Below are 12,362 nucleotides of genomic sequence, written 5' to 3'. Positions count from 1 at the left end.
TTCATTTCAAAAGCATGGTAGATACCATTAACAGATAAAACCTACATGCAGGGAAGACTTCTATTTGATATAAAAATATGCTTTTAAAAAAGAAAAAATCCACCCATAATACAGTACCAATCCAAACATATATAGGTGACTAATAGACCAAAAAAAGAAATGTTCCAGTGTATTTAATGAAAACTTACTTTAAAAAAAATCAAAACAGAACAACAAAACCTTTTTAGCACTTTGACAAAAATTACTTTAGATATTAGTTTGACAGTGAAGAGCTAGACAGAAATAAAAATGCAAGAACTGAGAATCAAAATATGAAAGCTTTCAAGAAAATGAAGGTGAAGGTTCATGTTAGGAAGCCAGATCCCATGTCTTGGACAAAAGTAAGAGACTAGAAATTGCTGCTGGGCCACTCATGAAATAACACAGTGGTACTACAATACTGCACATTCAATTTGAAACGGGAAAGCACCATGTGACCAAGAAGTTTTCCAGGAAAAATTTAAATACTTAAAATAAGTGGGGGGGAAGGAGAGGTATGTTTAATATTACTGACATCAAATAAAGCCATTCATGTAATCCAACAATACTTATTAACTCTTACCTTTAGGGTGTTATTTAAGTCAGTTCTTGCCACAGAAGTTTCAATTACATTAGGACCTACACAATATATAAGAAGGAATAAAGAAAACAATATTGAAGTATGCGTATTACTGATAAGTAATGATGTAAATATAGGATTTCAAAAGACTGTACAAAATACCTCCCTGCAAAGCAGGTAAATATTATCCCACTTTTCAGTGTTTAAGCTGAAGAGTAAATCACTTAGACATTTCAATATCATTAATAAACTTGGCCTGAATGTTCCTTTAAGCCTCTCTGCCATAGTATTTCTAGGCATGATTAAATAGGAAGTAAATTATAAATCAAGAACTCCATGTCAGAAACCCAGCATGTGTACTCTAACTACAGCAAACCACACTATTTTCCCCACGCTAAGCTGTACACTGCAGTCATGAAAGTACTCAGCTACAGAAAAAGCTAGCTAAGCACCAGTGGCACTGTTACAGCAACCTGAAGCTCAACAAGGGCTGCAAAAACCACCTGAAAAACCAGGATATCTAATTGCACTATAAAGTTTCTATAGCCAAACTGTTACCATCACCTGATTCACATAGCATCCATAATGCATTGCACTCAAGGCTTGGGTACCAGGGCAAACACATCCCATCGTATTTGAGTGCATGATGCTAATGCCTTTTTATGTACGTGTAGTGTACTTGCTTGTTCAATCACAATAACAGTACTTTCTGGCTAGTGCTGGATTATCATCGTATCAGTTTGTTCAGGCCAAGATACCCACATGTTTGTTTAGGAACACTTCTCAGTCCACTCAGATTGGGCCCCTCCTTCTCTACAGAAATCTGGGGCTATAATATATTGTGTACGTGATCACATAAATAAACATAATTGTATAAAAGTTCTATAAACAATTTCTCCTATAACAGACAATCCATTTAATCAATGGAGTTTCATGTCCAATTGTAGTGGGAGATGTTCAGCTCGCTACCAGACTTTTTATGCAACCATTCCTCCAATCATTCTGGATACAGACAAACACACTTAACATGTACTATCAACTGCATCCATCTACTCACACCCTACCTCTAATTCTGTATGCAGTAAATGGAAAGCAATAAAATCATAATTTATGTCAGAAGAGACCTCCAGGGGCCATCTAGTCCACGTTCTTGTTTAATTAGATCAGGTTGCTCAGGGCCATGTCAAGTCTTGAACATCTCTAAGGACAGAGACTCCAACAACCTCCCTGGGCAACCTGTTCCAGTATTTAATCACCCTTATGGTAAGAAAAATTTCCTAATATCTAACTGGAATTTCTTGTGTTCCAGCTTGTGTCTGTTGCCTCTCACCCTATCATCATGCACCTCTGAGAAGAGTCTAGCCCCATCTTCTGTGTATCCTCTGATAAGGTTGTTGTAGACAGTGGTACAGTTTCCCCTTAGCCTTCTTAGGTATGCAAGAACACATGGTACTGGGAAGAAGAGGAATGTATGCATGTATGTACATACTCAAAAGTATGTACTCATGCGTGCATATGTACATAAGCAAAAGGACTAAACCAAAAAAATGAAAGGGAAGAGTAGGGAAAGGTCTGTATCTATATTCCGGGGTGTTAACAAACACAGAGGAGATGTATAGCAGGTAGGGACATAGGCAGGATGTGTATTTGTGTATATTTGGGTCACTCTAGAGGCTTCCCAGTCACGGTAAGATTTCTCTGTCCAAATGCTCTCTCCCTTATGTATTCGGCCTGGCAATTTAATGTAATTTATTAATCCTCAAAACATGCTGTTTCAGCCACAAACAGCATTAAAAAAATATGCAAGAAAAGCAGTTTTTCACAAAGACCGTGGACTTCAAAGTTACTACAGAGAAACAATGGAAAAGAAGGAACTTTATAAATGAGCAACATGGGATCATTCTGTGCAAGAAGTACTTTAGGTTAGCTGTCACGACAGCTAAACATGCAGCACTACTTGGGCTTCCATAACCACTCTAATTATAATATTAACCATCTCACAGGCTTTAAATGGAAACATGAAGAATTTCACCCATCACACTCAAAAGTTTCATATTAGAATTACAGTTCAACTTCACTAAGACCCATCCACTATAAAGTCTGTTCTGCACCATTGAACTTTCCGGTTCTGAAGTACGTATAAATAGGGCAGAGTTTTGGAAGGCATTTTTGTTTTGAAAAGCATAATTCAATTTCAGTAAGTGCTCACAGTTGATAAGTCATCATATTTCAGTAACTAAGTCTTAAAAAAAAAAACAATAAAATGAGCCTTTTAAAAAGGTTCTTTTTACCAGAAGATATGAACCAATATTGGGGCAGAAAGACCATAGTCCCAGTTTTCAAGAGCAGCAACCACAAAAATAATGAGGTTCTACTGCTATAACTGCTACTCCTCTAGCAAGCAATATATTAAAGCTTTTTAAAGCAACTGACCAAAACAATGCTGTGGTCATATTATTAAAAAATGGTGATTAAATTACTTTTGTTATTGTTTTTCTTTTACTCTTGTTCAGTTCACAGAATCACATCTGAAAGCAAAGAACCACCCTGAGGTGGTGAACAGGAAAACTGTGCAGGTACAGAAAATGAGCTCTGCACCTTGAATTTTCCTTACACTTGTTTCACCCCAAAGGTAACACAGACCCATTGGGAAAAGGGAAAGAAAGTAAGTGTAACTTGGGAAAAAAAGCAAAATAAGTCTGTGTCTGTCTTGTGTTACAAAAACTGAAGAGCAACAGCCACCTCAGATTAAACTATCTTGTTTTCTCAGATGAGAAGCAAGACTTCTGCTAGGCTTCCCAAACTGCAGATAGAGCTGTTGAGTATGGGCAATGGCATATTCAAGTAGCACAGAAAATATGGATGTATCTCCCACTTTTTCATTTACTTAGTGGGTTTGGTGAGTTTTGCTCAGACTGCACCCATTAATGAGGGAGCACTCTATTGTTAGTGCCCCTCCCTCTATTCACAGGAAGCAAGGAGGTGTCAACAAAAGCCACCGGAAAAACATCACAGTAAATGTTCAGTGGGTCTCCTCCCAAGGTAAACAGCATTCTTTTAAAAATAATGAAGTTATAATAATGAACTGTGTTCACACTCGGTCAACAAAACTATCCAGCAAACCAATCTTACGAGGACAAGAGTCCCACAGCCGTGCCAGTTCCTGAAGGGGATCTCAGCCAAGTCCTGGGACCCCAGCAGGGTACAGATGACCAAGTGTTGCTTACAGCAGACAAGTCCCCCAGACCAAAGGCAACCACATCATCAGATCACTCTGCACGCAGACGCAATGTGACACACCAACACAGCTCTCTTTCAGGTTCTGCTACCGATTAAGAATGAAATGCTCAGTTTTCTCTTCCAGGAGTACTGCTTTTTGGTCTTATGTAAAGCAACTTTCTTGCATTTCTTGCAACTGGGCAGTAAAAACACACAACTACAAATATGGTTCGCTTTTTAAGCCAAATGACACACAATTGAGTAATTCCATGGTTTCTTCCTTTATCATTAATATAAAATGCATTTTTGCAAATGTATTTATACAGTATTTTAGTGGCCAAATAATGCCCTTCAGCATCCTTAGGCAAGTCACAGGAATACTGGCGGTTAACCTTTAAGGACTGAAAGTCTGTTTGGACCTTAGGCTGCTGCAATAAATCAAACAGCAGGAAAGGAGGTTTTATTTCACAGACAAATTTTATTATTTAATGCTATTATGAAGAATGTACTGCCTACAAGGCACAGATGGACACAAAAAGCCCAAACAGCTGCCTCCCATTAATCCCCACTTCTTTCCAAGGCAGGCAGGAGCAGAGGAGTTCCAGGCCTGGGCAGTCCATCTCATTTTAAAGAAGTGAAGGATAGAGCAGAGGTAGAGACAACCCTACAGACAGGTCAAGAGGTGTCAAGAGTGGCACAAGAGAAAGCAGTAAAGTGGGGGGAGGTGATAACGTCTTTAAATAATTCTTACATGGGGGGCAGGTTGCTTAATGAGTACAAGTCCCTCCCTTCCCCCCTCCTTGTCTGTCACTTAACTTCTGTGTTGACAAAGCTACCCTGACAGCAGAGTATTAGCTTATTAGCACTGCAGTGACAGCATGATGACTTCTTTATCAAGTACAGTTTAGACCTGGAAAAGCTCTCTGGCATGAAATACAGAGGGCTCCCACGCTTTCCATCTGCCTAATGACACTCTGCATCTTTGTTGACCAGATTTCCACAAATCTCTCTGATCTCCAGGATAAGTATCCAGGCACTAAGTGCTTAGCCTCCCAGCCTCCCACATCATGACTCGCACAAAGGTCTTTGAAACCAGAGACCTAAGCTTACATATGTTCGACAATGGAAGTTCATATTTTTACATTACTAAAATATTTTATATTTCTGTGGCATTTATCACCCAAGCATTTAGAAGGCTTTACAAACAGTTATCAAGGAAGGAAACCAAGTATTAGCACCACCATTTTACAGATTGAAATACAAAGAAGAAAATTAATGTAGCAGTCTGCTGAAAAATTATGTTACAGCGAAGATAGTTTTGTTTTACTTTACTGACTCTCCCCTGCAAAGCAGTTGCAAATATCAAATCTGCATAGGTAGTACTCCTATGAAAAAATGAGATGGAAGAAACACTTCCCCCTCCCTGTCAAAAGTAATGCTTCCTCAGACATCTCAGGGGCAGTAAGCTCATTAGCATTTAAATAAATCTGTAAATACCAACAGTTTTAGACAAAGCATACAAGAATTGTAATCTTTTAAAAAGACAACATCCTTACCTGCTATTCCTATGAAGACTGTCAGACCAAAACAAACAAAGAATACTACAAAGACCAGAACAAAATGCCGTTTGGACAGTGTATATAATCGCATCGGTGCCAGCCTACAGGAAGCAAGAGAAAGCACAGATTTAGCTGTCAGTCATTATTTCTATAGAGAGGGGGGAATAGGCCCCATTCATTCCTCCACAAAGAAAATTAAACCAAATGCTGAGGTAACATGTAACACTAAGAAAAAAAATTAATGCTGCTTTATAGAGCAAGGATAACTACTAGGAATTATTAGACATGTGTATGTGCACGCACATCTGTGCCCCAAAATGTCTGAATTTTGCTCATTCTTTCTATGCTAGGGTTTTCTATTATCCTAAGACTTGAGCAAGAGAAAGCATTTTTTAGAGGGAGAAAAAGTTACATTTTTTTTGTTCATACATTAATAATTTAAACATCCAAGATAGCATGTTTGCTGCAATGACAGCTTAACCCAAAGGGACTGACATCACTAACAACTCAGTTACCTGCACAGGATCTTGATGAGTTTTCTACACCCTATATATACACTTCATCCCTGCAGGATCACCCCTAACAAGGAGTAAGGCAGAACTCCAGATCTGTTAGATGTGCATGCTCAGGCTCTGCATTCTTGTCTGAGCTCCACCAAAGCTTAGGAAAAAGAAACCTGAACTTAAGTTTATTATTAGACACTTAAATACAAATACACATAAAAGCAATGACATCTCTTCCACAACTGTTTGGTGGTTATCATTAGGTTAAAGACAAAATAGAGGGGGAAAAAGTATTGAAAGGACAAATTGTATTCTCTTGGAACACGTAACTTCCAGTTCAGTTAGCTTAAGGGAAATATGATCAAAGAATTAATCCTACATAATGTACCCCTCCTCTATCTTCCTTTCCGGTAAATGCATAGTTCAACAAAAGGACCAATCCACCATGTCTCAAAATACAGCCAACATGTTGTTTTGAGTTATGCCAGAACTGAGCCACCATATAGCTCATTTTCTACTGCTGTTCCAGTAGGTATGATCATAGAAAGGTGTACAGTTTATATGGGAAAGCTGTAGAATTGGGAGGGGGTTGGTGTGGTGGTGTTATTTTCCGATGAAGTTGCATGAGCACCATCACAGAAAGAAATGAAAGCATAAGACTTTAATGACAGTGCTCCCTTTCAGCTTGGAATGAAACTTCTTTTCACCAGCTGAATGGTGCTCTTACTGGTTCGCTACACTAATGAAGAAATGCCCAAAAAGCGGTGGAATCCTTTCCATAAGCCCAGCCTGAATTCTGGGACCAGGTATCCCCCTGCCTGCATGCCTGGCAGCCCTTAAAAGCAAGGCAAACAATTAACTTTACACCAGTAAAAGGATTTAAGAATAACCTCTATTTTCTTTAAGAATCACTGCATTCTCTCCAAATGAGACACTACAAAAATAATTACATTATTCCTTTACTGTAGAGTTTGAAACATCCAAATCTTAATTTAACTCACAAAGGAGGTGAGGAAGGGAGGAAAACCCCACAGAAGTAGTGAGAACTGCAAGCAAGTAACTGTAAATGTTACAAGTTTGCCCAAACTGGCTGTCCAGGACTCCGGACACAGCACCTGCAAACACACCATTATGTGGAGCAAAAACCCCACACCAGTCAAAGAAGTCAGAATAGCAAGCAGATTGTACAGCCAAAAAAGGTAAATTGTACATGAAATTATCACAAACATAAACAGGAACAGATCAGACCTCTGTCACAGAGATCGTCTCACAGACAAATATGATTTTAAGTTGACTTTGAAAAATGCCAATTAATAGAGGCATTTCAAACCAGAACTTGTGTGCACAACTTTTGCAGGGATATAATGACAGTATTTTCCTTAAATCAATGTCTTAACACCTCAGCCTTCATGCACTTAAACCACTTTAAAGCTGTTACATCTGTACCAGTACTAAAACAACTAACTAAGGTACATTTTCCTGTCTGTTCCAAGGGCTCCTTCAGTTCCACAGATGACCTGGTATTCCTTGTCTGCCTAAGTATGGGATATTATCTTGAGATACCAAAATACTAATCTTAAGAAGAAAATCCTTGATTATATAAAAATCGTACATAAATTGTTGATATGCCTAAATTAACTATAAGGGTTCAAGTGGATACCAAGCACACACTGAGGATCACTCAGTACACAGAAACTAGGTCTGGATGGGAAAGTTCATGGGTCAAGAATAGCTGACAACTGGAAGAGTATCATATACATGCAGGAAAGTATGACATATGTTCATGCTGTTCTTAACAGCTTACATCTGGGCATCCACTTGACAGCTGCAGTCTGATGCACGATACTTCTGACTTGCTATGCATATCCTTCCTTCTTTTGATAAGCCTCCTAATTTCCAGGTTTTTGCAGACTTTCAAAATGCATAACGTGAACACGAACAGCAGCTTCATCTCCACAATCCTTACAGGAAAGTCACCAGGGTTCACCACCCAGCCAACACTGACAGGGTTACAGCTATTGGCAGTTAATCACCCTGGTTCACTCATATGCCAGAGCACAGATGCGCTTGCAAGCTTTTGAAGAAACATGTTCCAGACATTGGCTCATTCTTTATTCCAACTCCTCTCCAGGTGGTGCAACACCCAGTAGTCAAAATGGGTAGGTGTACACCTACCTAAGCACAGTCACGCTGGCACTTAAAGAGAGGAGACCAGAGAGAGTAGGGGCACACTCTGTGTTTTCCCTTCTTCTTTTATACTGGTACTCCTGAAGTCTCATTTAAGCCACTGACTGTATGTGCTACTTTACAGGTCAGTAAGGCAAAGTGGACACTTTTTGTAAGAGCAAATGTAAGAAGTTGGCCAAATCTTAACTACATTTATCATGACAGCAAACAGCAATTTATAGCATTCCAGCTGGATGATGTATTCTTCATTGCCCCTCGCTGCAATAACAGAATTTCCTTGTATGCTTTAAGAGTCTCATTTCAGCCTATCACCAGCTCACATACAAAGCAGATAAAATGATCTTCCTGTATGTTTGTTGTTCAACATCTGCCTTTTGGAAAGAGATTATATAAAATTCAGGAATATACAAGTTGGTGCAAGTTGATGATCCCCCACTAAGAGCTTCCTTCTTACATCTGAAAGGCCTAATAAAGAATAAAATGTCTGAAAGGCATTTATGGGAAAGCAAAAAAGGACAGTCACTCTGGAAGCACCTGTTCAAATGAATAAAGAACTATGCTTTGCTTTACCAATGGAAGATGCTTTAATCAGCCTAGCCAAGGCAGTCCAAAGCTCAAGACTAGCCATCCAAGCGTCTGCAGATTTTTCAGGCAGCTTTTACCACCTGTACTGAGTTTCATCCCAACTCAGACAGATTTTATAATTAAATTGGATATGTCTGAAACTAATTGCAAAGGAGCAGAAAGCACTGAGATACAAACAGAGAAATAGTATACTTAGACATCTCAAATAGTAGTCAGTAAAAACTAAACTTCACTAATGCAATCTGTGATAGAGTGAACTATGGAAACACGCACCCATAACAACTGCAATCTTTCAGTAGCCATTTGTATGTGAGATCTAAAGGTAGGTTAACTCTTGCTCTTTGAGTAAAGTTTTGGCTCAAATGGTTAAGCACAATGTTTCTCAGGCTATTCCTCATCTTCAAATCACTTCTCATGCCTGCACAACACAGTCTTTGCTAAAGACCATCATGGAAAAAAAAAAGAGCCTTTTACACCATAATTTTCACTTAAGAATCTCATTTCACAGATGGGAAGGCTGTGACAAAATTGGGATTAAGCAGCAGGTAGCACAGAGTTGATATTAAAATCAGAAATAACTCGCTTTTATGCATAGCAGTTTTTCTGACATACTGGCCTCAATGTCTCTGCCTCCAACTGCTCTTTTCTATTTTAGGCTCACTCTCAAACAAAACCATCAAAACCACTTTGATCTAAATTATTATACACGCTACCTACATTCATAGTACTGGGTCTATCTGTACACACAACACTTTCTCACAGTTTAAAGACATTGCTTGCATTGGTGTCCCTCAGAAGACCTTGAACAACTTCTTGCAGACGTATGCCACAATGGTTAATAGCTAATGAGGCAGCACATGACTACATAAAAAGATGCATACAACTAATATTAACAGAACTACGTAGTACTGTTATATGACGACTGACAGCTAGCCATGACTATGCTAAACAGATCACCCGTGTGGGGTGGGTTTGGCTTTGTTCGTTGTATTCATTGAAGCCTGAATAATTAGTCACGACTATGGCTCTGCCGATGCGAAGACAGATCCGGGAAAACAAGTTTTTCTTTTTCCTTAACAGGCACCATCTGAGAGTATGGGCTACGGAACACAGGGGGGTTCATTCACCACAGAGGAGCAAAACCGGCAGCGTTCCTCTAAAGGAGTGGGTGGTCACTCTCAGGTTTCTGACCGGCGAGCCGTAGCCTCAGGAACAGTAATTTACCCCTCGGTGATCTTATTTCCTTAATGAGATTAATTAACGTGTATAAACTGAATGACAGGGTTCAGGTCTCTACAGGGGAAAAGCTTCAATCACCGCACCCGGCCAGAGGAAGGCATTTCTTCTCCCCGGTCCCGGTCCCGGTCCCGGTGCCGGTGCCGGTCCCGGTCCCGGTGCCGGCAGCCTCGGGTCGGTGCGTGCCCCCCAAGACCGAGCGGACCGCTCCCCGCCGCCAGGCTCCCCGCCGGCCGTTGAACGGCCGTTCCCGCCGCCGGCGCCCGAGCCCGAGGGCAGAGCCGCCGCCGCCGCCGCCGCCCTCCCCGCGCCCCGCCCGGCACGCGCGAGGGTCCCCGCCGCGGCCTCGCGCCCCGCTCGCTCGCTCGCCGCCGGCGCGAGCCAGCGAGCGGCGACCACCCCGCTCCTCCCCCGCCCACCACTCACGGCTCCATCCCGGCGCCGCATGCGCGGTGGAGGAACCTCCTCCCCCCCCCCCGCCCCCGCCCGGGATCTGCCACCGCTGCCGTGGCACAATCGCGAGCGGTGCCTCGCGGCGGCTTCCGCGTGCGTCACCCGGCCGCCACGCGACTCGGGCGACGTCACGGCGGCCCCCGCCGCTCCTCAGCCGCGGGGCCGAAGGGCGACCCTGCTGGCGGGGGGCGGCGGCGCTACGGCGAGCCGGAGGGGACACGGGCCTGCGCTCTGCGCGCCGCTCCCGGGCGCAGCGGCCGTGCCGGGGGCGCGGGCAGCGGCTGGCGGCCCTGGCTTTGAGCAAAGTCGCGGCCGTCGAGGCCCGGCCTGCCGCCCGAGGGGCGGGCCGCCGTCTCCCGCGCCGCAAGCCGCAAGCGCCGCTTTTCCACAGCGGGAGCCGCCGGGGCGGGCAACGGGCGCGGTCACGGGCCGCCAACCCGCCCGGGCCGCCCCCGACGGCCGCCCGGGGCCGCGGGAGGGCGAGAGAGCCTGCTGGGGAGGGCCGTCCCGTTCGGGCGCTGAGCTTCGGCGCTTTGAACCCCCACCTCGGCTGTGGTGAGCAGGCCTTGAGCGCCAGGGTACGGCTTGACCCGCCCTGCCCAGCGCGGGGTGGGGGGGGGGTCCTGCCGTTGGGGTGACAGCGGTGTTTTCCACATTTCCAGGGCCCCTTTTCAGCTAGTATGGCACTAGTAGCAGCCACATTCATCAGAGGAAAAGTCGACCTTATATACAGAAGACACATAGGACAGAGAGGCGGGTCTGAATCCGCTTTAAACCTATCCATTTCAGGCGTGAGGACTGACGTGCATGTTCGCCATGGAGAAGTCCCTTGTTTAGTGCCCGTTAGAGACGGCCTCCTGGTTTGCAAACGATTTTTTCCCCAGCCTGATCGAACGGCGGTGGCTTTTTCAGTGGAATGAAAACGCCATCGCTGCAGTCACCTGCATGCAGCTTTGTGGTGGTCAAGAGATGTGGTTAACATATTGTGTTCGCAGAGAATTCAGTCAGCTCACAAGCGCCGGAAATTAAATCCTAGGAGTAAGCTACTACTTTAAACACACTACTTAATAAAAATCTCCACATCGCACCTAAGTGTTTTATTCTTGCACAAAGGTTGAGATAAAGTTGGGGTTTGTTCTGCTTTCCTACTAAATGTCCCGAGACTGGGCAACAAAGATGGCTGTCAACCAGTCCATTTGGTAGCAATGATGAAAACTAGGCGGTTTTAGGGATTTTGCCGAGTTACATTCTGTATTCGTTTTTGATCGATAGCTCTAATGTTTGCTTATAGAAAGCCAGCACTGCAGTTACTGTGGTAAACATGTGGGGATAGTCTAGGATAGACTGGTGTCTAGTCCAGGATAAAATTGAGAGTAACTTCCTGGCTTTGGTGTTTGGCATATACATAAAGTAAAGCCATCTCGGGATGACCCCAGAAATGTTTAGGTAGATCCAGTCAACATATAATTTAAAAATAATTTTTAAATTATCTCTTCAACAATCAAATACTTCCATTAAAAGCTTACTTAGATGGTAAGATGGTTTTATTGCAATTACTTCTTAAAGGTACTTAACAGTAATAATATTATTCATCTCATTCACTTGCCCTACAGGTAATTCATGTCATTACTGGTGACCTGTGGGACCCAGTATGCCTCTTGTGTAACACCGCTAAACCCAAAAGAAACATGCTGGGAATTAATTCAGTCATCAATACTGGTATTTATCCCATCAGTTAGATCTGTGGTTTACAGCACTGATGATTATTTAGTAATCTCATAAAAAGGGTGTCTTGGGCAATACATAATACCAAGTGATGAAGGAAAGGCATTTATAAATTTTAAATCAATGAGAATCGCTTCTTTAGGGCAGAAAATAAAGCTTTGAGTAATCAGGACAACCTAACAAACTGTATCTGCTCAGAACAAGATAGCACTACTGAGCCACAGTTTGAAGTCACTAGGTCACGGGTGACTATGGCATGTGTTGTGTAGCTTTCAGCACACTTCAGGCTTCTCCAAC

General features: G+C 42.8%; 1 protein-coding gene across 9 annotated transcripts in view; it reads right to left on the bottom strand.

Moving 5' to 3' along the window:
• The window catches only part of TMEM181 (transmembrane protein 181), a 36,195-nt gene that overhangs the window by 17,466 nt on the left and 6,367 nt on the right, over positions 1 to 12,362 (bottom strand). For 3 of the 9 annotated variants that reach the window (XM_069787119.1, XM_069787127.1, XM_069787120.1), the window contains exons 2-3: positions 5,374 to 5,477; positions 602 to 657 (exon numbers count right to left, since the gene is read on the bottom strand). In XM_069787119.1, coding sequence (XP_069643220.1) covers positions 602 to 657; positions 5,374 to 5,477 — 160 coding nt within the window. The other 6 variants (XM_069787121.1, XM_069787125.1, XM_069787122.1 and 3 more) reach the window with 5 other exon arrangements.

Source organism: Haliaeetus albicilla, chromosome 7, assembly GCF_947461875.1.
Source record: "Haliaeetus albicilla chromosome 7, bHalAlb1.1, whole genome shotgun sequence".
Classification (NCBI taxonomy): Eukaryota; Metazoa; Chordata; class Aves; order Accipitriformes; family Accipitridae; genus Haliaeetus; species Haliaeetus albicilla.
This window is presented reverse-complemented; position numbering and strand designations above follow the sequence as displayed.